The 26,306-nt window shown below is 42.4% G+C and overlaps 2 protein-coding genes and 1 pseudogene across 4 annotated transcripts; 1 reads left to right on the top strand and 2 right to left on the bottom strand.

Annotated features, from left to right (window-relative positions):
• Positions 1–1,283: 1,283 nt before the first annotated feature.
• LOC139912502 (uncharacterized) lies at positions 1,284–3,296 on the bottom strand (annotated as a pseudogene).
• Positions 3,297–11,347: 8,051 nt separating this feature from the next.
• On the bottom strand, positions 11,348–20,820 carry parp12a (poly (ADP-ribose) polymerase family, member 12a). The gene is made up of 11 exons (XM_071900294.2): positions 20,417–20,820; positions 16,320–16,455; positions 15,858–16,128; positions 15,616–15,756; positions 15,266–15,458; positions 14,942–15,110; positions 14,505–14,740; positions 14,126–14,216; positions 13,876–14,006; positions 12,942–13,093; positions 11,348–12,227 (listed from the first exon to the last, which is right to left on the bottom strand). Exons 1-11 carry the CDS (start codon positions 20,734–20,736, stop codon positions 11,971–11,973), a joined length of 2,097 nt encoding a protein of 698 aa, XP_071756395.1. The 5' UTR covers positions 20,737–20,820; the 3' UTR covers positions 11,348–11,970.
• Positions 20,821–21,230: 410 nt separating this feature from the next.
• On the top strand, positions 21,231–25,833 carry cfap263 (cilia and flagella associated protein 263). Of its 3 annotated transcripts, none has more exons than XR_013504370.1 (9): positions 21,231–21,313; positions 21,942–22,077; positions 23,001–23,162; positions 23,242–23,397; positions 24,026–24,136; positions 24,337–24,441; positions 24,604–24,749; positions 25,031–25,186; positions 25,591–25,726. XR_013504370.1 is itself a non-coding variant. In XM_071900323.2 (9 exons), the coding sequence occupies exons 1-9, from the start codon at positions 21,234–21,236 to the stop codon at positions 25,723–25,725; spliced, it is 1,149 nt and encodes a 382-aa protein (XP_071756424.2). In that variant the 5' UTR covers positions 21,231–21,233; the 3' UTR covers positions 25,726–25,833. The 3 variants fall into 3 exon arrangements, 2 of the variants coding, with proteins under 2 accessions (XP_071756424.2, XP_078139398.1); XM_071900323.2 differs by having other exon boundaries at positions 24,604–24,711; positions 25,591–25,833; XM_078283272.1 differs by lacking the exon at positions 24,604–24,749 and having other exon boundaries at positions 25,591–25,833.
• Positions 25,834–26,306: the final 473 nt, after the last annotated feature.

Genomic DNA, 26,306 nt, shown 5'->3' with positions numbered 1-26,306 from the left:
TGGCATAGCTCGACCAAAAAAGCAGATGAATGCAAAAGTCATTGTCAGATCAGTCTAAAATCTGTTTACTCTGCTGCTTCGCCTGGTAAACCACCAGTTCTCTCAGGCAGGAAGAAACACCACTTGTACATACCAACAGAAACCACAACACAGCTTTTGCAGTAGATAAAACAGTTAGATAAAAACTGTTTTTGCATAAGATGGTTGCGATTCATATAATTTGTTATTCATATAACAAATAGCATAGAAATGTTTTCACTGTGTTTCCTCTTCTTAAAGAAGCGTGGTTTACTGAACACCCTGGCATATAAGTGGCTGCCTGTTAGATTGTCATCTAGTCTCCACTAAAGGAAATTCATCATTATAATCATGTCTTGAACTCCTAAAGCTGAAATATATTTATGCATCAATCATACTCATTCACATCTAACTACCCATCCATTTAGTTCTTTTGTTTTAATGTATAGCCTGACAAGCAAGGCTGATAAGATACAGTAGCCTATTCAAAACCTAACATTTTTAAACCTAGCATTTTTAAAACTAGAATGGCGTGTTTTCTACAGAACAAAGTATGTCTTTAGAAATTTAGTTTAGAGCAGGTTATTGGCTTTAGTGGTATAGTGGCAGTTGACCAAACAGAGTGTCCTTAGGCTGTAGTCCCTGATTAAGGCAAGTTTTCAGTGTAAATACTGTGCAGCATTTTAAACTGGGTGGGTCAGTTGCCTTTGAGCAAAACTGTTTATCCATGGAAATTTCTATTGAACAGTCTGTGGTTTGATCCATGTCAGTAAATCAAGATAATAAGACACTAATTCTAATATGTAAAGTGTAATTGGTCCTGAGAGGCTAACACCTCTGATTCAGCACACAGGCTATTTCAGTACTATACAAGAGGTTAGGGGACAGCGACAACTGGGTGTTTTCCACTGACACAAGAGAGGCAGAGGGAAAAGGGAATTTGTCATGCCCAGGCTCCTTGACTTTCCTCAAAGTAAATTTTCAGTGTTTACATGCAGCCCAAATGAACACAATGAGATGCCTGAGCTAAGAAGAGAGGAGCAGGATGAGGTCTGTTATGTAGGACTAGATATTAATATCCCTTAATTGCACACGTGAGACATGCTGCTTAGACTCTGCGGGATGGTCAACTGATTGATGGCAACTTTTGGGTTATCAAGTGGGCGCCCTGTTTCCTCGATGTTTCGCTGATAGACCCACGACACCTCCAGAGGGTTCAGCAGTGAATCCCGGTGTCCCGGGCTCACCCCCTAGATGCCATCTACTCACTTGAGGGCCCAGGTGGAGTCCTTTCTCTTCATCCAGAGCCACTGACTGCCCTTTTCAGCAGCTCTGGAGAGGTCTTTGACTGCTTGCCGGTGGGCCTTCCCTCGCACTCCCATCTCCCGGAGTAGCCTTGATATTGATGTGGCTATAAACCCTCTGCAGCCTACTTCGACCGGTCGGACCTTTGCTTTCCAGCCATGTTGTTGTGCATCGGCCGCAAGCTCAGCGTACCTCAGCTTCTTGCGCTCGTAGGCCTCCTCCACTGCATCCTCCCAGGGCACTGTAAGCTCGATGATGTAAACGAGATGGAGTGAGGGCGACCATAGCACAAGGTCTGGTCTGAGGTTGGCTGACTCGATCTCAGCTGGGAAGCAGAGCCTCTGACCTAAGTCTGCCACCATCTTCCAATTGCGTGCCCCGCCTAGCCGCCCGGTGTCTGGTCTTGATGTGGTGAGTCTGGCTTGACCCTCACCTTCCCGGACAAATGCTGTCACCGGCCAGTGGGATGAAGGGGGAGGAAGGGCGTTGACGCTCATCCGCCGACCTTTAAGCACTGCTGCAAGACACCGTAGCACCTGGTTGTGCCGCCAGGTGTATCGGCCTTGAGTGAGGCTGGTCTTGCAGCCCACCAGGATGTATTTTAGTGTTGCTGGAGTCGGGCAGAGGGAGCATATGGGGTCTTCTCCGTACCACTGGCTGAGATTCTTGGGAGATGGCAGGACATCATAGGCAGCCTTGATGGTGAAGCTCGCTCTGAATGTCTCCATTTCCCACAGCTCTTTCCAGGAGATCTTTCTCTTCTCCACTCCCTCCCATCTCATCCATTGCCCTTGCCTTGCCTGAGTGACGGCCTTTGCGCACCTTGCTGCCTCCTCCTGCTGACGTATCTCCTGCATCACAAGCCTGCGTCTCTGAGACAGAGTAGCCTTGTTCCAGGCTGGTGTGCTGGCCCTAAGGCCAAGACCACTCCTCCCTTGCTGCACTCGGCCCATGATGTCCCTGTGCTTGAGCGCCGCCTTTGCCTGCTCGGTTGCTTCTGATGGGGTCCATTTCCTCCCAGTAGCCAGGGTGGGGGCAGCTTGGGCTACAAATGGATCACTCAACTCTGTTAGCATCATCTCCAGTCTTACTTTGACGCACTTGTACTCCTCTGAGAGACTAGAAATGGGTAGCTCTAGGACTCCTTTGCCGTAGAGCCCTATACTGCTGAGGCACCTGGGAAGACCAAGCCACTTCCTTGTGTATGAGCTGATCAGTCTCTCCAGCTTTTCCACCTTCGAGATTGGAGCTTCATATAGGGTTAGCGGCCACATGAGGCGTGGAAGGAGCCCGAACTGCATACACCAGAGCTTCAGCTTGCCAGATTGCCTTGATTTCCACCTCCAGACATTGCCACGCTGTGGTGTAGTCTGCTGTTGTCAAGCATAGCTGTACGTCCTGACGAGGCTTGTGAGGGCCACTGGGACCCTGAAGAAGTCGAAAGCAGTCCAGAGGAGGTTGTGAGGGACTGAGCCAAAGGCGTTGGCAAGGTCCAGGAACACCATGTGAAGGTCTGTTCTCTCCTTCTTGGCGACCTGGATCTGATGCCAGATGGTGCTAGCGAGTTCCAGACAACTGGAGAAGCCTGATATCCCTGCTTTCTGGATTGATGTGTCAATCAGATGGTTTCTTTGCAGGTATCACGACAGCCTGTGAGCCACCACGCTAAAGAAGATTTTGCCCTCGACATTTAGGAGGCTGATCTGGCGGAATTGGTCGATTTCTGATGAGTCCTTTTCCTTTGGGATCAGGATTCCTCCGGCTCTCCGCCAGGATGTTGGTATCTCCTGCTTGCGCCATACCACCTTCATGAGCCTCCAGAGGAATCGCAGGACATCTGGTGCATTTTTGTAGAGCCTGTATGGAACTCCATTGGGACCTGGAGCTGATGAGGCCCTTGCTCTATGCACAGTTTTCTCCACTTCACTCCATCTAGGTGGGCTGATATCTAGCTGGTGTTCCGGTGGATGCATTGGTGGCATGTCAGGTGGGAGGGTGATCTCTTCATGGCGTCAGTTGTCTGTGCAGGTTTTTATACTGACTAATAAGGACATTTACTCAATCTATAAACAGATAATATTCACCTGAAGTAAGACCAGGCAATGAGAGAGATTATGAAAGACTGATTAGCTATGAGAGGCAAGTAGACAACTGCTGTGTAATTATAGCACCAACATTTATACCATTTACATTATATGTAGCATTAACATTATTCACTAATATATACCAATATTTACTTGCTTTAGTTTATTCATTGTCTGTACAAACATTTAGTTTCATCACTTGGAACAAAGTTCACCTCTGATGACCAACATTCAAATCACACTTTAACTCATATTGATGAGTCTCTAATGTCAATCTGGATGGATGTTTTTCAGTATGGATTGAAGAACCATGTGGTTTTTACATTTTGTTGTATATATGTATATATATGTTAGGATAGTTCTATAGCACCAAAAGCAGATTTCCCATTAATTAGGGGAAAAAAAGAGGATTTCTACCAAAAGTGTTTTCTCTGTAATTACGTCCACCGGTGTGATTCCTGCACCGCCCAGAAAGGGTCGACCCGAGGCTCACACGCTCCTCTACAACAGTACCAGGTGGGGGCCCCAGTGGAGCGTGTGGCTGTCGATATCCTGGGGCCTTTTCCCACCATGATCAAGGGAACCGCTACGTCCTCGTGGCCATGGACTACTTTACCAAGTGGCCTGAGGCGTATGCGGTCCCTGACCAGAGTGCCGCCACTACCGCCGAATGCCTGGTCAGCGAGATGTTCTGCCAGTTTGGTGCTCCCGAAGAACTGCACAGTGACCAGGGGCGGAACTTTGAGGCTGGAGTGTTCGGCGAAGTCTTGATGCCCAGCCGCTGGCTGGGCATCAAGACCCGGGCTACACCACTACACCCCCAGAGCGACAGGCTGGTTGAGCAGTTCAACCGCACTCCAGCCGCGGGCAGCGAGACTGGGACATGCACCTACCCCTGGTCCTGTGGTCATACTGAACGGCAGTGCAAGAGTCTACTAAATGCAACCCCGCAGCCCTCATGTTCGGGTGGACCTGGCGTTCGGCCCCCCACCTGAGCCAGAAGTGCAGGGCAAGCCTGGTCTGGGCTATTTCTACCACCTCCGAGAACGGCTGCGGGAGGTACACAAGCTGACCAGGCGAGCACTCGAGGACGCGGGAACCCGACAGAAGCGGGCCTACGACTCCCGCTGCAGGGGGGAGGACTTTTGCCCTGGGGTGCAAGTGTGGGCCTACAGCCCTGAGAGGAAGAAGGGCCTCTCCCCCAAACTGATGAGCCAGTTGGTGGGGCCATGCACTGTACTCGACAAACTGTCAGATGTACCGGGTGGTCAAACGGAACCGGGTGGTGGTGCTTCATCGTGACCGGCTGGCACCCTACCAACCCCTGGCCCTACCTGACAGGGAGTCAGGGGCAGAGGACCAGACTCAGACCCCCGTTCTGTCCCAAGTTGCAACAGGAGAACCCTCCAGGAGGGCTCAGCGACAGCGTCGGCTTCCCCAACATCTCCGGGACTTTGTTACCGACGCATGGGTTGCTGCGGACAGCTAACCAGCTACGTGGGGGCAGTGTAGCGTCCCGGGGAATAGGGGCGGGGAGAAGCCTCCCAGCATGCCCTGGGGGCATTAGAATTGTTAGTTTGTTAGTCACGTTGTTGTGTTGCCACATTACTTAGTGTTACTAGTTATTCCTTGTTATTCCTTGTTCCTTTTCTTGTCGGCTGAGACTTTTATGTTGTATTTCATTTTCACACATTGTTAAACCATGACAAAGGGTGTGTGTGAGTTTAGTGACCTGCCCTCAGTACGGTGACAGAGGTGTTCTGTTTAAATGGTGAGTTGTGTGTTACTCGCCAATAAAAACACACATTTGAGTGATGAAAATATCTCTACGCCTGTTCTTCTAAATAACAATCCACCACTCGCTACAGTATGTTGTTGAAACAAAACCTATGTGTCGTGTCGTTATGTGGTTTGCGTATGTGTATTGTGAATGTAAATGTGCCATAAACTAACCAAACGTGAACAAAGGAAAAGAGGTGAGGTAAGGGAGTGGGATGGAATTGTATACTGACACTTATGTGCAGCGATTTGGTGCAGCCGTCACAGGAACATTACTGTAATTTTTCGTTAGAGATGAGGCTACATTACAGAAAATTGCTCTTATCTGCTGTGTGCGCTGCAGGTTATTCCCACAGAACATATGGCATCATGTAACACTGATAACAAATCTTAAATGGGAGATTGTTGTTGCAGGTGACCAGGAAGACACGTATTCTGAAAACAAAACATATTCATGTTATCAATGTCAGGCAGAGGAAAGTGCAGGTTGTAACAAGGTACACAGTAAAAACACACTTTTATACTGTCACCCATCTATCAATACATCCTTACCTTGTCACTTGATGCTCAAACACATCAGTGTCAAGCTAGTGAGATTAAAATAGTAATATCAATTATATAATTGTATCAACCGAAACATGGTTTAAACCTTTCTTCAGAATAAAAATAGACATCCCCACTTACAATTACACCTTTTCTTAAAATGTACCTCCTGCTGTTGCATTTTAGTCAATTAACTTGAATTTATAAATAAAAAAAAAATCAAATTAATGAAACTTGAAAATTCTGTGAAAAAGTTCCTTGTAAAAAGGACAAATTTGATTTGAATTTGATAGTTTCTGATTAATGTAGGTCATAAAATGTTGCTTATATAATCCATCAATGACATATAGCTTTCAGGCTAGCATGAACTTCCCTATGTTATATTATATCTTGGCTTGGGAGAAGTGCATGTCTTTAGAAAATTAATTTAGAGCAGGTTATTGGTTTTAAGGGTCCAGTGAATGTGACTTAATGTTTTGTGACCTAATTACAAAGGAAAGTCACCATGTGCCTACAGCAGATTACACTTATGCACAAATATTGGATGTTGTGCCTGAAAAAAGAGAGGATCACGAGAATCAGAGAGAAACCAGATGGGCCAGTTGTCCAAACAGGAATTCCTTAGGCTACAGTTCCTATTGATTTGGCTTTAGGATTATGTGTTTATTATGCAAATATAACATTCCCACAGAGAGGCCCGGATTAACACAGTGTGGTGCCCTAGGGTGAAGTCACTTGAAGTGCCCCCCTCCGTCCACTTGACACCAAAAAAGTGAATTTTACTATGCCAATAAAGATCATAGATTTACATTAACTTAAACAGTACAGGCTCAACACACATACTGCAGACAAATGTAAGACAATGTGGGTTTTCTCTTACTGCACAAAATGCTTGAACTGGACAAATTCAAATGTGATGGGGAGGCGGGGGGCACCTACACACAATCACGATACTTTCTCTTTATATTCTTTTTTAGTATCAAAGGTTAATTTTGGCCGCGTATGTATTCCCCCCAGAGAGTAGGCCTAATATATAAAAGCTTATAAAGGTAATTGTGGTTTGAATGTGTGATGCCCCCCCGACAAGGCAAATTGGCTGGTGCCCCCGGGCACTCGCCCGATGCGATATATTCACCTTTTTCTGTTGAATTGCAATATCTCTTTGACTCGAAAATTACAGTCAATAAGAAAGCTAAATGGCCCATTCTACAGATGCTGGCAAAATGAGGGTTGGAAAAAGTTTAAATTTGTATCTTTTTTCTAAAAATATTTTACACTCCCATCATATGGGGCAAGGGGACACTTACTGAACCTGCATCACAATACATTGATTATTTAATTACTGGAAGGACTTGGTTAAGTAGCTTCCCCCCAATATAGAGGAATCAACTGATGTGCTGAATAAAATTGGAGCTCTGGATAATGTACAGAATGTTTTTTTTGTTTTTTTAGCAACTATGGATGTCCAATGACTGTACAATAGCCTATTGTCAACTAAGAGGATCCGTTAGCTATGAAACATAATAGTTCTACTAACATATTTCGTCCTAATGATTTTCTTGTTGAGCTCATGGAGTGGACACTTCATAATTTCTTTTCAGGACAGATTGTACTTGGTGCTCCGATAGGATCCTGTTTTTCTCAGATTTATGCATGTCTGTTATGTGTCCATGGGAAAAGGAACGTGTTAAACACCGCTGTTAATATTTTTTTTCACCAGATCCGTTGGTATGTTGTTATACAGATGATACTTTGTTGCTATTTTCTGGTAATGAAACTGATCTTTTCATAATTACTAATTCCATTAACAACAACATTCAACTTTCTTTAGAATAGCCTACACTCTAATTGACAATTGCCACTGGTAAACTTCACATTAGTACTTTTAGTATTAAATCCTGTTGAAATAGCTTTCCATTCTTTGAGCAGATTCTTTCCACTCAACTAATCTTAAAAATAATCCCCTTCTGGAAATTTCAATTTCATCTGCGAAGGTGATGATGATGATGATTTTAATACACAGGCAATGCAGGCTATATGTCCAACAGATTTCAAGACCCTACAGACCTGAAGTTATTGAAGTTATAACTTCAGTAACTTGTCATTATATTGACAAGCTTGACTGCATGGTTGTTTAAATAAAACTAAAAGCAAGGAAATCTGTCACGAGCGGTTGTTAGCATAGGCGGCGATTGCGGGGTGGCCGGGGGGCAAGGGCCCCCCTAGTGGCTGAAATATATCACTACAACAACCCTTGAATAAAGCTTAATTTGCACCTCTGCACAAAGTAAACCATATCAATGTGTTATTGTATGCGCCACCAGTGTCAATCTCCATGTCACTAGCTAAACATAATCATCCACTTTGACAGGCATCACAGGGATCTCATTTTAGCTAAAGCTCTGATGGTTGAGTCAGAGAGCAAGCAAAGCGACAGATGGGTCTCACTTCCGACTACACTGCTTCTTTTTTAGCTGGGAATGTGTCTCATTCAGACCATTATCTTTTTTTCTTATATATGTTATTTGATTCAGGCAAAATATCGTAAAGTTTAAGGTCATACGGAAAGCGGCGTGAGATCCAGATGTGTCTTTAACATTATAAAAAAAACAACTTTATTTAGGAGCTCCCGTTTCGCGTATGGGTAGTATGGTGGAATGTGATAGTGGTTTCTTCATTAATTATTATATAATAATTATTATACATATTAGAGTATAAATGTAATGATTATTATTCATTAATATTGTAAGTTTAGACAGTTGTACAAGTGTGCGAGATGAATTCCCAATCCCTATGCGTTTCCGCCTTAACGGATAGAATACCGTGTGCAGTATTTTCCCTCCTCCAGTATTGAGTCTTCCAACTTCTACTTTTGAAAAGATTAATCAATTCCAGTTTTGCCTACCGCCAATTGACTTGTAGTGTTTTGTGTTTTTTTTATGTTGCATACGTGGGCACGTATTTTTTTGTTCGATTTGTTGTTAGATTTGGTGAAGTCGAAGTAGCCTACTAGCTAAGCTGTGGAATTTTCATAAAATGGATATCCATATATCACCGGCTATCCTTCATATCGAGGCGGATTTGACCAGAGGACTGTCACCAGAAAAGATTGTTGACATCTACGCAGGGGGAAACAGACAATTACTACTGCGTTAGGTAAGACGGCTGTTTATTTGAAGTTTGTGTGTGTTCAGTTGGAATGAATCTGGAGGTAGGCTCCTGCACAGTGTGGCTAGAACATTTTCATGTGCTGTCCTCTGGTCTACTGGCAAATGATCTATTTTCCCACTACTTAATTACTTTGCGTCGTACAGTATTGAAGTATACAAGCCTGGTTTTGGATGTGTTCGTCGGTTGTTGTCTACTTTGTAATTTGTTGTGGTGTATGGTCTATTGGCTATAAGTGCTCTATTTTGGCATTGTGTGTGGCGTGGTGCAGCATAGTTGGGAATTGACAGGGATATAATAGGTTTTCTTTTGGTGCGACAAGAGAGTGGGACCCGGTGTGTGGGAGATGTAGCTTATATTTGGCTCGCAGCCAAACAAGACATCCTCCAGAGACCATCTCACAAAGTGTTACTGTCTGAGTGACTGCTAGTCCCGAGTCCTTCCATCAAAAACCGCGCGGAAAACAGTCTTTGCGGCACTTTGACTTCATTTAGCCAAGGTTTCCCGACCAAATGTTGCCAATCTGACAAGCTTTCTGACGATGTTGAATGCTTTTCTCTTACGAGTAAAACATTCTTTGAAAGTATTTGCAATAAAGTATAAAATCACACCTTTGTGTCCTAGTGGTTTTCATATAGATGTCTTAAAAATGGCTGCCACTCTTCTTCTACGCCTCTTTCCTCCCAACAGGCATTTTACAGTGCGGCGAGCTAACGTTTTACATCTCACAGGGAAGAGGCATAGAAGAAGAGTGTCAGCCATTTTTAACACATCCATATGAAATATGGTTTTATTACACAACTGAGAAGGCTGAAATGTTAAGTTGTCAAACTGAACTGAAAATAGTCAAAATTCAATATTGTCATTTATTCACATACTTAGTTATTAATCATGGGGCTACATCTGAAAAAGAGATGAATATGGAAGATGTTCCTTTCACATATGGTGCTTAAAGGTTCCCGAGTTGAAGTCTTTCACCACTCTTGGACCTAAAAACGGTGTAACGAAGGCGCACTTCGTTACTAATCCTTTGCACTATTTGCACATTTGTATTGTACACTTGATTTATTGAATGGTTTGCACAGCATAGTTTGCACAGTAACATTTGCACAGCATTAAAAATTGCAAACCGAGTCATGTTTTAAAGTATTTTATTAAATATATATATTTTACTAAACATTTTAAGTTTGTTTGTGTGAGTTATTTTATCTTGTCCTGCTGGAGCAGTTACTCAGCATGGGCAAGGATTCAAGCTCCACCTGAAGGAAACAAACAGATGTTCAGTACTTAACCTGACATGGAATGGGTTTTCATTGGTTGGTTGAATGTCATGATTTGGTATGGGCAAGTGCAATATTTCTAAGTGCAATACCTTAAGTGCAATATATATATTTCTAAGTGTAATACTATAGTGGTGCAATGTAAGGATTTTAATTGGTTCATGCAATCACTTACCTGTGCTGTCTTGTCTGTGTTCCAGGGTGTTCGGGCAAAAGAGTTCCTCGGGGTGTCCGAGCACCTATATATAGTTCCGGGAGGGACCATGTGATGGGATAGCAGAGGGGGGGTGTTGTGTGTGTGTGTTTGAACTAAAATGTATATTGTTTATATGTTGCAGTATTTATTGTTTGAGAGCAACATCTATTTTAACTGTATGTATTCGATAGATATGTAGAATGGTAGGTTAAAGGGGGCAGTATATTGTATTGTTGAATGCTATTGTTTAAGTGACCCCTATAGTTGGTAGCATCCAGGTTAATTACCTGAGGCAGAGTATAAAAGGCTGCCAGTGTTCATCTGACTCTGCTGTTGGTAGGACCCTGGAGTGCTGTTGTGGGTGAATACACCTTTGGTTGCACCGTACCACCGCCTCTTTCGCTGTGAATCCAGCCGCTAATCGGGTCAAGCCTAACAAACAGTGTATTTTTGAAAATCACCGGAAGAGACAGCTCATTTCTTTTGTTAGATGGTAGAAAAATTCCTATGAAAAAAAAACAATCCAGCTGATCCATGGGTTAGGGTTGTAAAAACTACTAGGCTGAGTAAAATGGTAGATCTAATCATAATAGTTAGGCTATCTTCCACTTAAAATGGTGCCTCTAGTGCCTATCTTGTGTTTTTCCTGGGGGTGAATTGGAAGGAGGACTGAATACGAACAACAGAGCAACAGCATTACTACGCTTAAATGATAAATAACATTAGCACATGAAAAGTGAGGTTGGCAGTTCACCTTTCTAATCAGACAGTGTGGTGGGCAGAGAGGTTAGAGGTTAATCTTCTCTATGCTGGCTACACAATGAAAATAAGAAGTTAAAAAAATTACATACTTTAGTAACCAATTCTGTGTTTATTTCATGATGACCCATTCATAAACTCAAGAGATAATTTCTAGTCCCAAGTACCTTTCAGACACCAAATATCAAAACAGTGGATGTATTTTTGTGTATGTATTTGTGGGTGTATTTTATGTCCTCTTTTTTTTTCTTCTTCCGTTTCTTATCTTTTTTTTTCTTTCTTTTCTTTTCTTTTTTCTATTTTAACTAAAAAAAAAAAAAAAGCCTCCTGTGGACAGGTGTTGTAAATTAGCGTTTCGCTACAAACACTAAACACAGTGCATCTGGTCCTTGTGCATAAATGTACTGTATGTTACAATTCTAATGCTACTGTGATGTCCATGTCAAATAAAATAAACTTAACATAGCAATTTGCCAAGGAATCTATTTTTTGAGTGTAAATTCTTCAATGCAAAAATAGGTAGAATGTAACTGTGAGCTTTCTAATACTTAATACATTCATCACGCATGATAATAATCATACACAAAAAATATCAACAGTATAGATATATAGGAATTAAATTCTAATCTTGACACATTTCTCGGTATTTCTACATGTATTCAGTACAGAATTAAAATCCACAAGACCCCTAAGAAGATTTCACACAAAGTTACAGAATAACAAACTGCAGCCCTCAGGTCGAAATTCAGCTACCAGCCAAAGTAAAGGCCATCTTATAAGAACCTTTTTACACCCGAATAACATCATCAGAGTAGTAATGCAACAACAGCATCAGGTTTCATGAGTAATCAATGAGGTACTCGGGATAAATCTGGAGTTTGTCGAAGACAACAAAGATGTTGGGGTTGGTCTCGGAGTCAACACAGCTATCGTATAAGCGTTTGGTGGTTCCTTTTGCAGGGGGTCGGACGTAGCTGCTGCTTCCCTTGGTGAACTCCCCCACCAGGACCAGAGCAACAAACATGATCTTGTTCTTGCTGCCTTTGACTTTGGCATATCTGTCCGAGTAGGAGGCCGCTTTGGCGAAGTAGCTCCCTATACAGTAAAAAAGGTATGAGTACTGTTATCACAATCCAAAAGAGAACACAAATTTAATGTGCTTTTTCCACTACACAAGTGCTGTCATGGTAAAGTAGGCTATGGTTTTCCATTTGGTTTTTGTTCACGGTTCAGTACGGTTAGGGTACAGTAAAAGCGTGCTAATACAGCACCCATATGTGTCTGATACCAGCCCGCTTTCAAAGGGTGCTGGCAGGATTGCTCTCATCACACAAGCAATACACAGGGTCAATGGTCAGTTACAACCCAGTACCCAGCTGGTGTAAACAAATGGAACAAAAGTGGAAAGTCAGAGAAAGTTGAGAAAGAGACAAAACATCAACAAGCAATGGAAAAACAATGACAAAACACTGCAATGGGAAACAGAAGAAATACAAGTGCTAATCACACTATGGGCCTATGAAAAAGTGCAGCTTGCAGAACAATCTTAATTCCGAAAGTGTGCTGTTGACACTGGTTGCAATGGTTCTACTGTTGCTTTAGTTACACATGGGCACTCTGGACAGGGTCCCATATATTCAAAATTGCAATGGAAAACCAAAGGGTACCAATCCTGTGCTATACTGTGCTAAACCATACCCAGGCCCAGAACAGGCATAGCATAGCATTTGTGCAAAAACATGTTTCTGTTGTATCTTGTCAGTATTTATCATACTACTGGAATGGGTGCTTAGGACCAGACATACATACCTTTGCCATAGGCTGTACCATGGACACCACAGACCCTCCAGTCAAAGTTTTGCTCACAGATGGCATCAATCAGGGACTCATCTGTCCCATGGAACAAGTACTGCTCATCCACAGGTTTCCCTCCATTTTTCTCCTTCATCTGCTCCTTCTGCCTGAACACAGATTAAGCAAAATCAAAAATTACACAGGACTAAAAAGAAATGTTGAAATGAATAAAATCACTGTCATTTATGACCCAATATCACATCACATGGGTTCAATTCTATGCACTGAAGCACTGCGACACAGTTAAATTACCTAATTCCACTAACAATACTTAAATACCACACGATGACGTCACCTACCGTTAAAGTTTGTAGGGACAGAGTTGCTGTCTACAAATCCCTGTTACTGACTGTGGAATGTAAATTTCACTTTTGTTTTCACACTGGGAGACTGTGGATTGAGTTCAATGCTGCTGGTCTGCTGTCTGTACATCTCCAAATTACAGACATGGCGTGTTGCGCACATCAGGCACATTAGAGATCGATTTACATCCATTTCTATACAGACCAACTTTTGATTTTGTGCCTCTGTATGGGAAACACTGCATCTCGAATTTCCCCACGGGGATTAATAAAGTGATATCTTATCTCTTATCTTATCTTATCTATCTCACAGTCAAAGACGCCCTCTAGAGGCATCATCTCACTAAGCGTTACCTACCTGACTGACTGACTGCCTGACCTGAATTTGCCTCGTGATGCCCTCGGCTGCGCTGTGGGAAAAAAACCTCTAGTTGGTGTATACTCGTATAGCACATGTAGGCCTATTCAGGCCATGGATCTTCACATAAAGGGCTGGCTTGTGACTTGTCATCACTGTGAACTCCTGGCTCAGGTGTCCTGGATGCCCCCCACCTCACCCCACCCAAGAGGCCCTGCATGTGTTTTACCATTGAAACATTCTCCACATAGAGGGGTTCTGGATCCTCTTGATGCTGTTTATTACACTGTGCGGCATGGTGAGCTTAAACAACTTCTCAACCATGTCATACTGCTTCATAGAGTTGGAGAGAGGAACCAGCTGAAAGATATAATACAGTGCAGATAAATACATGTAAATATATATATTCAATGCATTGGAGAAAAAAATAGACTAAAAACAGGAACATTTCAACACAAAAGTACATGCTATACAAATACCTTGTATGAGAAATCAGGTAGGGCATTCTTGTCCCAGTGGGCTGGGACAGCTTCAGCTGTGGAGGAGGAAGTGGAGCTGTCTGATGATGTGCTACCAAGGAGACATGAACACAAGAATTATCTGGCTGGTTGAGTCAGCTGAGACCAGTGAGAAATTAGTAACCTATTTTGGATACCTCTACTGTAGAGGTATCCAAAATAGGTTACTAATTTCTACTAATTCTAATTTTGGATGCCTCTACTGTAGAGGTATCCAAAATAGGTTACTAATTTCTACTAATTCTAATTTTGGATGCCTCTACTGTAGAGGTATCCAAAATAGGTTACTAATTTCTCACTGCAAGGACAATGCAAATAATCTCCCTCCATTTGAAAATACCTCTTCAGCTCAAGCTCCACTTCGTGAGCGGAGACAAAGCGAGGCCTCCTTCTGACCTCTCGTATGGTTTTGTATTGTATATTCTGCTGGTACATCTGCTGGGCTCCAGGCGTGCCTTTGAAGTAGAGAATATACTTTTGTTTGCCAGCACCAAAAGGAATATCCGTCTCTCTGTCTGCGAGATAAACATTCTCCAGAGTTTGAGAAGTGACAGAGGCAGGCGCATCACCACTCCCCTACAGAGAAAACATAAATAGAGTGTAGAACAAAGTGAGTGTAACATCTTTCAATCATTAAACAGGAAAAATGTAATTATCACAGAGTGAAAGGAGGGAGGGAGCAAATGTGAAAGTTGTGTTTGTGTTTCATCTGATCATCACTGAATACATAAGACACACACCGTAGCTGCTCAATCTGCCTTAACACTATTAACTGACCTCAAGTCCATACTCCACCCATTTCCCATTCCCATCCTTCCAGTACCACAGCCACTGTGTGGTAAGGATGAAGTGAGGAGGTTTAGAGACAGATGAGGCAGTGGACAGGCGACGAACTGGAGACCCTCCATACCTCATTGTCAAGAAGTCCACTGACTGGGGTGCAGACCTGAAAATAAGCAGCGGAAATGTCTAAATCAACAATTCTCACAGGGGGAGCAGGCAGTTCTACAGAGTTACACCAATGTTGGGCTGGACAATAAACCCGTAAGAATAACAGTTACACTATCTACACCTCTGTGGTCTGTTATATCGTTCATGCACCTTGGTTGGATAGACAGGAATCCAAAAAGCAGAGAGGGTTGAGACGGTTGATCGGTACAGCTTGTGTCTTGTCCTGGGTCACAGTAGGCCTTCTCAATGTCCTCCATATTGGGCAAGTCCTTCCAGGTCACGCCATCAACGTCTAGAACCTGCCACTTGTAAGGTAGGTGGTAATGGACACGGGCACACTTGTCTGGGAAAAATGACACAAACATACAAAGATAGTATAGACCCATCTAGACAGTGGCACACAAAAGCACATAGTCTCTTTTTCTCTCCCTCTCTACATCCAGATGTACACACACATTTAGTGAGGAATCACAAGTGACTTGTAGCAGCAGCAATGTTACCTTTGAAGCTGCAGTGTCTGCGAATGAAGTACAGGCAGATTTCATCCCTGTCAGCCTCACTGATGGGATTGGTGGCGCCAGCAGAACTAGTGGAGGATTTGATGGAAGGGTGGCGAGTGCGGTCTCTCACCACCGGGTACGCTGCAAGAGACGCACATACATACACACAATGTGCTGTGTAGGCTACTACTCTGACCACGTAACACAAACAGCTCCTAATTTTTCTATAAAAAGTACTGTACCAGGAACAGCAACAGCTTGTCTCTCCTGTTGACCCAAGATGATGAACTTATTTCGGTAGATCTTCCCGATGACTTGAATATTCTCGTGGCTGAATCCTCGGCCATTGAGGATCTTCATGACATGAGCATCCATATTATGGGCCCTCTTACATGAAGGCCCAAACTTACAGTCACCTTGGACAAAGTGCTGGCAGAGGTGAAGGTTGGTACAGGAGGCTGCGAACTTACAGGATCCATGTTCACCGTTGCCCTTGTTGTAATGTGGGCATATCTGGAGGTGGAAAGAGAGGAGGATGACCATGCAATCACATCACAAGGAAAATGTATGACAACTGATTGATTGATTGATTGATAGATTGATTCATTCATTCATTCAAGCATTGATTAAGGCTTCTTTAGTTCCTTCATTTACGCCATTCCAACACAACCTCAATTCCCATCCAACTGTTCAGTGCGATGTACCTCAGGAAGTAGATAGGGATCATTCTGCAGTAACAACTGGAACAACTGTTTCTCAGTCAGGTCTTGCAGTCCAAATCTCGTCAAAAGGGCCACATTGTATGGAGAAGCCAGAATGTGGGAATTTTTGCACTTGTTTCTGAAAGTAATGATAAAAACAACACATATTTTCAGTAAAGGATTTTAGTTTTACTGAATAACCCTATGAAGATGGCGCTTAAATGATGTCTACAATACAATACATAGGCTACTGTACACACCTACATACAGTAGCCTACATACATAGTTTCTGTACATGCATAGGCCTAAGACTCACAGTGTGACTGTGGTACTCAATACAGACTTTATCATGACCATATCACACTTAATGGTAGTTTTTTGTTTTTTTGTTATCTCCTATGGTGTCACTATAATATGCCTATAGGGACTTAAGATATATCCGTGAAACGCCATAGAGAGTTTATTGTGACAGTTCATCATTTCAATTTTGTAACTTTGTCAACATGTCCGAGCATGGAGCAGAGCATGGAGACGAGGGGCTGAGAGAGGATCTGCTTTCTTGCAGGCAGTATAATATCTTTATGGTGCATACACACATGCGTGAGTATTTACCACCTTTGGGTTAAAGTATGAAAAGTTACACAGTTCATCACATCAAAATCCCCATAGTGTTGCCAGTGTATCGTGGCCGTAGAATTTCATGAAACCCCACTGACAGGGCTTGTATGGCAAGATTTTGGCCATAAATCCCTCCATGCAATGCATTAAGTGAGTGTATGAATTCATTAGCAGCAGCTGTTAATAAGGTTTAGGGTAGCTGCTGGTTCCTTCACCTTATGGCAGAGATGAGGATTGAATATCCTACTTATTAGTCCAATGAAAAAGAAAGTTGATAGTCATTCTTTCTTTAGTTCTTTCTTTTCTCCACTGTTCGCGGAGTGGAAAAGTACTGAATCCTTCATGCAACTTGTTTACCAGACCTTAGTGCTCCGTTCCTGTCTCCAGAAGACAGTCAAGGACACAGGACTGATAAGACAGTACACCCTCCCTTACGCACTGCTTGTCTTTGTGTCGAAAATCATACTTGTATCCTTTTTTTGCTTCACTATTCAGAAAACTGCATTTGCCACTGTGCTGTGCACTAATAAATAACCTTTATTGAAAGAACACAGAGATCTCAGCTTGAATTCTTTATTGAGCAACTTTTCTCTATCAGTGTGATAAAGGTTATTTTCCACTATGTGTACGCACACACACACACACACACACACAGACAAACACAAACACACACAGCAGGGGCGGAAATCACGGGGGGGACAGGGGGGTCCGGACCCCCCCTTCCTGGGACTAACAGAGAGTTGTCCCCCTCAATATATCATTGTAAACATAACTATATAATTTTAAATAATATAATAATATGCATTGAAAGCACTTGTGCTAATTATAGACGCAAAACAATGCGTTTTTAAGTTTCGAAAGATTGAGTCCCTCTCTCATACGCCTCACAGTGGTTTGGTCCACTGCCTACCTGCCTCCCCGAACCCCCACACACACACATTAGCCCTCGGTACGAGTGTGTGTGGAGGATCTCTGGAAGTGTGTCAGTGGTGGCAGACCTCCAGTAAGTAGCTGAGGTTAACTTAAAACAAAGGATGTGTCAGACATTTTTCTTTACTTCTACCACTCAATAGAATAAAACACATTCACAATTGTAACCAGACTACATTTTGTTCCGTTACCTCGCGGTTGAATCTTGTGCGTCAGCGTGTTGGTACGGAGCCGCGTCTCCTAATGCATGTGTGTGTATGGAGGCAGGAGGTCTGTCCACAATTAAAATCCTCATAACTCACTGAATTTTCGACCGATTTTCAAGCGGTTTGGTTTGTTACAAATGCCAGACATGTATTTATGATACAGGATACTTGGTTAAATTAAAATGCGGGATTTCATACCAAAATACTTTATCTTTTGTAGATGGTAACAGTAATATTTCTATAATATAATATTTAAGATTAACTTACCCTATGTAATTAGGTTCTAAGTATATTATTTTTTTCTTACTGCATGTAAAATGGCTGCCACTATGTTATTTTGTTCATAATTTTGGAAATAAATGAAGACTTAATTAATAAAAAAGACATAATTACAACAAACATTATGTTAAATATAAGTACGTTTCTGGCAGGCAAAACATTAGAGATCTGCTTTTTCGGGAAAACAAAATCTAATTAGGCATATATTAGCTTTAGTTCAGTTAATGGGTGTTGCATCTCACCTACTACTGTAAATAACCTGCATGCTGTGTGTGTGTGTGTGTGTGTGTGTGTGTGTGTGTGTGTCTATTTGTCAGCCAGCCAGGTCAGTTAAAATGGCAGAGAAAAGAAAAACAGACATCCGATCATTTTTCAGTGCACCGAAACGCCAAGTAGAAAGACCCCAGTAATATCAAAGGCAATTTGATAAAATCTTCATAAGAAAGGAATAAAGTGCTTATGGAAATGTTTCATAATGGACCTCTATATACATTTAATACAACAGTACTTTTGGCGGCACCTTTGGTGTCCCCTTCAGGAATTGCTCTTGAGAAATTTTTCTGTTTATTGTCCCCCCCAACAGTGAAATGAAATATCCGCCCTTGACACACAGACACAGGCAGATGAGCATACAGATACGTTAATGGTCTTAATCTGCGTATTTCCCCTTTGCCTCTTTGTGTGTGTGTGTGCGTGTGTTTGTAAATATTGTCATCAGTAAAGCAAAATCTGCAAGACAGCACTATATAGTCTATATTATTCAACTTCATTCCACAGCACTCAGTTCAGAGTGGTGAGGGGAAATTTTAGTCGAATGTGAATTACTGCCATCTTGTGGTCAAATATTAGAATTAACATTTATAGATGCAACACTTTTTTTTTTAAAGCAGCTTGAAAGTAAATCCAAATAATGAACTGAATTGCACATACATTAGAGGAATCTTAATCATTTTTGTCAACGATTGTTTTAATGTTTTTATTGTTTTCCATTGTTCCTATTGTTTTTAATTAGTCTTTCAGCAGAAAAGAAAAATGGTTCGTCTTACTTTGAATGTTATATTTTACTAAAAAATATTCTTTACAATGTACTTTCTTTCAATAGCATGCATTTATCATGAGTGCTACTGTATAACAAAACTGAAAGGAGACCCCACACATAACTTTGTAAAGCTCGGCCTAATCAAAGATCTATTCCAAAAATGTAGACTGTCCATCGTAATGAATTTGAAGCTTACTCAGTTTCATATTCATATAACAATTCAGACACACCCATAAAAAAAATTCACAACATCATAGGATCTTGGACAGGTTAGTCAAGACCTGTGAACACAAGTCTAAAGTGAAGGAAAAATAAAAACAAGACAAAGAACGTGACGGTCTTTTATTATTGTTTTCTTCCTGATTCCTTCTTGAACATTCTCCAGCAATGAGTCGCCTCCCTGTGGCTTAAAAGATTGAAGAATAAAGACGAAGGCCATCATCATCTGGATATAAAAACAACTATCAACTTTTACATTGGAGTGAAACGAGTTATCTCTGCCATAACTGGGTATAGCCTACTTTAAGTAGATTAGGTTACATTAACCTTATCAACAACACACACACGCGCGCGCGCGCGCGCGCACACACACACACACACATACACACACACACACACACACACACACACAGTTGAACAAAGCTGAACAGCTTATTGGAAACTGAACTCTTACTCTGATGCCTGTATTAGGCCTATATATCCTCTCTCTGTCCCTCTCTGCTCCGTGCTCAGTTTTGTTGACAAAGTTGCTAAATCGAAAACAAACATAGGCTACTGATTATCAGTCTTCCGTCTTCAGGATCACAACATTGATAACAAGTAGGCCTATCCGTGTTACTGGGGAACAGGCTAGGCCTATGATGAACTATAGGTAACTTTTTTTTTAATCTGTTATCAGCATCATGTGATTTTCGGTGGTGGGCTATGACTTGGTTATATTTGCATCCTTGTAGAAGTTATCATAGAGGTAGTATAGGCTAGTTCTTCTTCGTAATGGCAAAAGACAAAAGTGAAAACCCGAAACTTACCCGAATCTGCAGTTGCCGCAAACATAATACCTGCACAGGTGCAGCTGGTCGCACTGCGCACAGTCTGCCGGGAGCCTCTGGCAGAGCCGCACGGAGGTTTTGGCCACTATCAGACTGTCCGAGCTGATGGGTTGACCTCTCGACGCCTTCTCCCTGCCTTCTTGAATAGCGATTTTCCCGTCGTCGAAGAGAACGCTGTGCAGGACCGGTCCCGCGACTGTTAAACGTTGCCCGATCAACTCATGGAGCCGCTTAAAGTCCAAACATCCTTGGTTTTCGCACACGGTCTCGAAAACAAGCTTAGAAACGACTGAGGTCATCCTGGTCGCCTGTGAATGAACCACCACAACTCGATAGCAGTAGGCCTGTAAGGGCAGACTGTTCTGCCTTGGTCACCACAGCAGCTAGACTTTAACAGAAACGAATCCGAAACTTTAATATAAAAGGAAGCGATAAACAGGCCGGGCTATACACTCTAATGGACGCATGATGTCGCTGCAGGCTTCATCACAGAGGTATGCTACCTTCAGGTGCTGTCGGAAATATTGGATTTATTATTTGAACGCACATTAACGATCCAAAATAGTGGTGCGACTGGGACAGTTGGACTTATCTATGATAACCGAGTTACCAAGATGTGAGGTTTAAGGGACACACAGCACGGAAGCCAACAACTTTAGATGACATTACATGGCTGATGCGCATTCTTCCCTCTTCGTTCTGCCGCCTCAGCACTAAGTACGCACGAGCTTCCTGGAGCTTGAAGGCAGCATTAGCCCTAGCAACCACTGAAGGGGGTCAGTGTACTCTAGCAACCATGGAGGACGAGCTTTCTGAGATGGAGGAGAAAAGCAAGGAGGTCACACAAGAAGAGAAAGAACTTCTCTACAAACTACAGTAATGAAAATAGCTACCATAGCATATTCACAGAAACCTTTGCTTTCCATATGGGCGAATATTTACATACCGTACTCCGTAATTCAAACCTAACGTTAAAGTGGAACGATTAACTGTGACTATCAACTTAACAATAACGTTAGATATAATGTTAACGCTGTTTCATTCTAGTTAAAGCTAGATTTTTGATACAATGACTAGTTAGTTAACAGTAGAAAGTGAAATGTTTTTAATGAGTGCTCCCCACCAAACTTTAACTATTTCTAGTCTAACGAGCTGGCTACAGTTTAGGTCCTAATGTTACATACTTCCAGCTAGACTATGTTCCAACTTTGAAATGTTGAAGTAGGAAATATACATGCAATCAACTTTTTCTTAATCTTTTAACATCTCAAGATTTTAAGATTTCATTCTCATTTTCCCCACAGAAATGAATGGGAGTGAACGAACAGTGACATCTAGTGGTGGTCAAATTGTAAACACTGAACTAAAAGATTAATTCCTTCGAATGATTTCAATTTTCAACCTTTGCGGCCTAAGCAAGCTCTTCCAGCTCTCTGCCAGCCTGCACATGTCCTCTCGTTGATTGTGAAATGGTGTGTTATTCTCACTTTATTGTCCTCCCAAGGCGCTCCAATGCATCCCTTCAGGCAGAGATTGACATGTTAGACCGGTTCATCAACCGCCTGGACCCTTGGGACCTGGCACCCCAGCCTGCGGGAGAGGGCCAGGGGGGAGCAGGAGCCTCCCAGCTGGAGGTTGGGGTAAGTGACACCCAGAGACAAGACCGCTGTAAGGATTCCCAGGGCTCAGCACAAAACTCAGTATCTATCATGATTGTCCCCAATGACAAAGCAGCCTAGAGTTATAGATCATAGAGCTGTAGCTTATGATCTACTGTATCAGGACATCTTCCTTCTGAACATCTCCCTTCTGTTTCTAGGTCAGATGCTGACCTGTCTGCACTGCACTGCTGCACTGCAAAAACTGACAAACTTGTTAAGTTATTAGATTTCCACTGTGAAGCAGGGAAACCTACATTTCCCCAGTTGGTATGCAGGCTTACTGGACTTGCCTTTACTTTGTTTGAAAGCAGCTAAGCTATCGGTCGAAAAGTGGCAGTTATTGACCATTGAATTTTTCAACTTCGGCACAAAAAGTTCAAATGATTGTAAATCATGCCACAGTAATCAATCAGCTTGAAATATGTAAGCGTGGTCAGAAACAGCATATTAACACAACCTATCAAACCACATAATAATATGTTGAGATTTGACAAATTACAGCCATTTGAAGTTGTTGCTATATTATAACAACTTTGTTTGAAAGTAGCTGAATCGGTCAAAAAGAGTTATTGACCATTGCTGTGGAAACCGTTCTATTGCTGCTAGTGAAATCATCTTACTGCATTGGCAGATGATTTTACCGGTTTCAACAAATTTGACTTTTTTTCAGGATAATGTAACTTGTTTCAGGACATTTCCTTGGTGCAAGTGAAATTGTCTTGGAGAAAGTTTCTTGTTTCAATATTTTATTCATGGTTTTATGATGATTTCTTGAAAGAAGTCATATTGTCATGTATCAAGCAAAATGTGTTGAAAACAGCAAGATTTATGTTGTTTATCAGTTGTCCTGTGTGTGTGTGTGTGTGTGTGTGTGTGTGTGTGTGTGTGTGTGTGTGTGTCAGGGTTGCGGAAGGAGGCAGAGATCCCAGTCCAACGTGTCGGACCACTTCCATCAGATGGCCTTGGAACAAAAATGTTATGTGGCACAGAGAGAGGTGGAGGAGACACAAGGGGACCTGGAAAAACTCAAATTCAAATCTGAGAGAAACCAGGGCAACTACAAGGTTGCAACACACACAAATACACACACACACACACACACTGACACGCACTTCTCCTCACTGCTCCTGTTTGTCCCTCCAGGCCTCTCTGGAAGAGGCAGAAATGTGCCTGGCAGAGATCAGGAGGGCCAAGAATGAGTTTGAACGTGACATTGCCAAACCTCTGAGGGAGAACAAAGGGGGGATGATGGGTCCCGAGAAGGTGCTCCGCTACCTCAACGACAAGATCAAGGCAAAGGTTAGATGCCATATAATGGGGTCAGCCTGTGCAAAGTAGCTGTCGAATACATTGTGAAACACAATCGGACCGCTTAATTCTACTTATCTTACAAAAGATGTCATTATCTTTGAGGCCGGTTATGATGTTCAAATATTTTATGCCATTTTCAAATACAGTATTCATATGTTTTGGCCTAAAAGTGATATAATGTTGGGGATCACTTGATATTTTGACTAAAAATATGTGATTTAATTATTTTTCTTTGTCAGGTACCTGTCACATTATGGTGAAAGTTTCTGCATTTGTACTTTTGCCCAAAAAATGCCATGTTTAGCATTATTAGCATTCCTCATTCAAATCTATGGCTAGAGCTAGCTGCAAGATACTGCACTGTGCATAGCAGTAGCACTTGAGTTGGGTGAGGAATGTTAATGAAACTAGCATGATGTTTTTTCTTTTCAACTTAAGTACTAACAGCAAATCTTCCCTCACATGGTAGCAAAAGTCTGGTGAAGAAAAATAACATCATGCTACACACATGTCAAAGTATCCCTTTATCTATCCATATTTATCTTCCTCTTTCTTCTAATTTTCTCTGCTTTCTGTTTGTGTACACACACACACACACACACACACACACACACAGGACACCCAGGTGCAGAAGCTTCATCTGAAGAACCAGGCTCTGAAGGCCCAGGCGAAAAAGCTCCAGCTGCAGCTCCGACAGCAAAAAGAGAGGGAAGACATCCTGAATGAGGTAGAGAGAGGAAGTGAGGGTACATATAGCGAGGGTAACATCGAGTGAAAAAGAGAAAATCTGTCCATTATGTCCAGGTGGACTTGTAGCAGGTGATGAGAGAGGTCAGCTGATTATTTAGTTTGGGAGTTAGACTGTTTCACATAATTTTTTACTAGTTAATGAGTATAACCGTGTATGGTGGCGTGTGTTGTATCTAGGCAAATTTCAAGCAGCATCCGGGCCAGAGTGATGACCAAAACATGGATCCACTTCAAGTCAAAAAACAAGCCGATATCGCACAGCAGATGCTCAGCTCATACAAGGTAACTCATCGTAGTTTTGTGTGTGTGAGAGAGATCATGTTCACTCCTGACATAGAAAACCTATCCCTCCTTTACACTTTAGTTTATCTCCTTCATGTTAGCTAACCCAACCCACCAAATCTGTGTGTGTGTGTGTGGGTGTGTATGTGTATGTGCAAGCAGAAGAAGCTGCAGAGTGTGACATGCGAGTTCCAGCAGCTGAGCAGTGACATCACCAAAAGAAAGGAGATGCTGGCGAAGATCGAGGCAGAGACGCGGCATGCTGAGGAGGTCTGCCATTGGTCCAACGATACGCCAATCAAAACTCAGTTAATGAACCCTGACTCAACCCAAATTTGGCTCCCCAACTGAAATTGAAATCACAGAAACTCCCATCTAATTCTTTCAGATCTCCAAGTACCTCCACCGAACCTCACCCTGTCTTTTTCCTCTTCCCAAACCCTCCATGTATCTCCTCCTCCTCTATATCCTCCTTCCATTCCTCGACCACATCCCTCCACCTCCCCTTCCCCATTTTCTCTACTTCTCGTCTCCCAAAAACTCCTGCTTCCCGTCCCTCCTCTTTGTCGCCCCTGTCCCTCCTCTCTAGGAGTGTTCAAAGGCGGCGGCCCTCAACCAGAATCTGCAGAGCCGGCTGACAGAATACCAAGTGCCAGATGTCCTCGACTACATCCAGGTCAAGGTCAAACACAAGAAGCTGCAGCACAGCGTACAAAGCTGGGAGCGGAAGGCCGAGATTGCCAAGGTAAGCCGTCGCCTCTTTTTTTTTTTTTTTTTTTTTTCAGATAGATAGAGAATACAAAACTATCGCTAACGAAGGATTCAGCCACACCTCTTTTTTTCCCCCAAATGGAATCAGCGCTCTCCTTTATTCTCCGTTATTGGTGTAAAATGGGGGTAAATAAGACTCAAAGTGTGACAGAACAGGTGTGGTTTCCAAGGTAAGCACATAACCAAGCATCTGTAATGCTACAATTTCTTTTTCACTTTAAAGGGCGATGAACCAGACAGAAAATGCCTGTCTCCGCCCACTCGGCAGTTTTCAAAAATGCCAAGTTGTTCAGTTGTTCAGTTCAAAACAAGTCTGAATCCAGCTGGAAAAAAGCTGCTGTACAAAACAAAAGCCATTCTCCTTTCTGTTTTCACCAGTCGGCCTTGCAGTCCCACACCAAGGACTGGTACAAGCAGAGAGCCGCTCTCGCTGCTGCAAACAACGCTGAGCCTGGAGACAGAACTGGGGCATGGCAACCTCCGGTAAAGCTGCCCAACATACCTGAACCCTAGACTCCACCAAGACAATCTAGCAAGTAGAGAACCAAAAAGCCTACCAGATTCATTAAAGCATACTATGGTGTTTATGCATTCCCGCATTGAATTAAAAAAAAAAAAGCCTGATAAGGACAAAATGTCTTACTGTCAAATCTGTTCATGCACCACATCTCAGTAGTTTCATCCAACACGTGACATACAGTATATGTTGTGAATGGGCAGCATCAATCAGGAACAACAGCAGCCCCTCTGCCTTTCACTATAAAACTTTCTCAGCCAATGAATCTTTAATGCTAAGATCTTGTTCTGGATGCTAGTGGGACGTAATGTGGTATTTCCAACTGTGTTGATGTATTATTTGTGACTGTTGAAAGATGCTCTTCTTTAGAATGAAAGGGTGGTGGAGGAAAGTAGTTTACTTTGGTACAGTTACTTGTGCAAATTTCAAAGTAAATGTACCATTTTACAACACCATATTTATCTAATTAACTAAGGTAATTATGAATTACCTTGAAGAAAAATGTTTTTCACACAAAATGCGATCAGTTCATTAATGATGCAGTTTTGACATTGAGCTTGCCATCTATAAGACAACA

This window comes from Centroberyx gerrardi, chromosome 4, assembly GCF_048128805.1.
Source record: "Centroberyx gerrardi isolate f3 chromosome 4, fCenGer3.hap1.cur.20231027, whole genome shotgun sequence".
Lineage (NCBI taxonomy): Eukaryota > Metazoa > Chordata > Actinopteri > Beryciformes > Berycidae > Centroberyx > Centroberyx gerrardi.
The sequence above is the reverse complement of the archived record's forward strand: the minus strand, read 5'-3'. Positions and strand labels throughout refer to the sequence as shown.

Bases quoted from the DNA above. Each gene is read 5' to 3' on its own strand.
- parp12a (XM_071900294.2), bottom strand. From the start codon at position 20,736: ATGACCTCAGTCGTTTCTAAGCTTGTTTTCGAGACCGTGTGCGAAAAC. The intron at 16,129-16,319 runs GTACATCGCACT...TTCCACCTCCAG, and splicing joins ATCCCTATCTACTTCCTGAG to ATATGCCCACATTACAACAA. The intron at 15,459-15,615 runs GTAACATTGCTG...CATTTTTCCCAG, and splicing joins CAGACACTGCAGCTTCAAAG to ACAAGTGTGCCCGTGTCCAT.
- cfap263 (XM_071900323.2), top strand. From the start codon at position 21,234: ATGGAGGACGAGCTTTCTGAGATGGAGGAGAAAAGCAAGGAGGTCACA. The intron at 22,078-23,000 runs GTAAGTGACACC...TGTGTGTGTCAG, and splicing joins CCTCCCAGCTGGAGGTTGGG to GGTTGCGGAAGGAGGCAGAG. The intron at 24,137-24,336 runs GTAGAGAGAGGA...TGTTGTATCTAG, and splicing joins GGGAAGACATCCTGAATGAG to GCAAATTTCAAGCAGCATCC.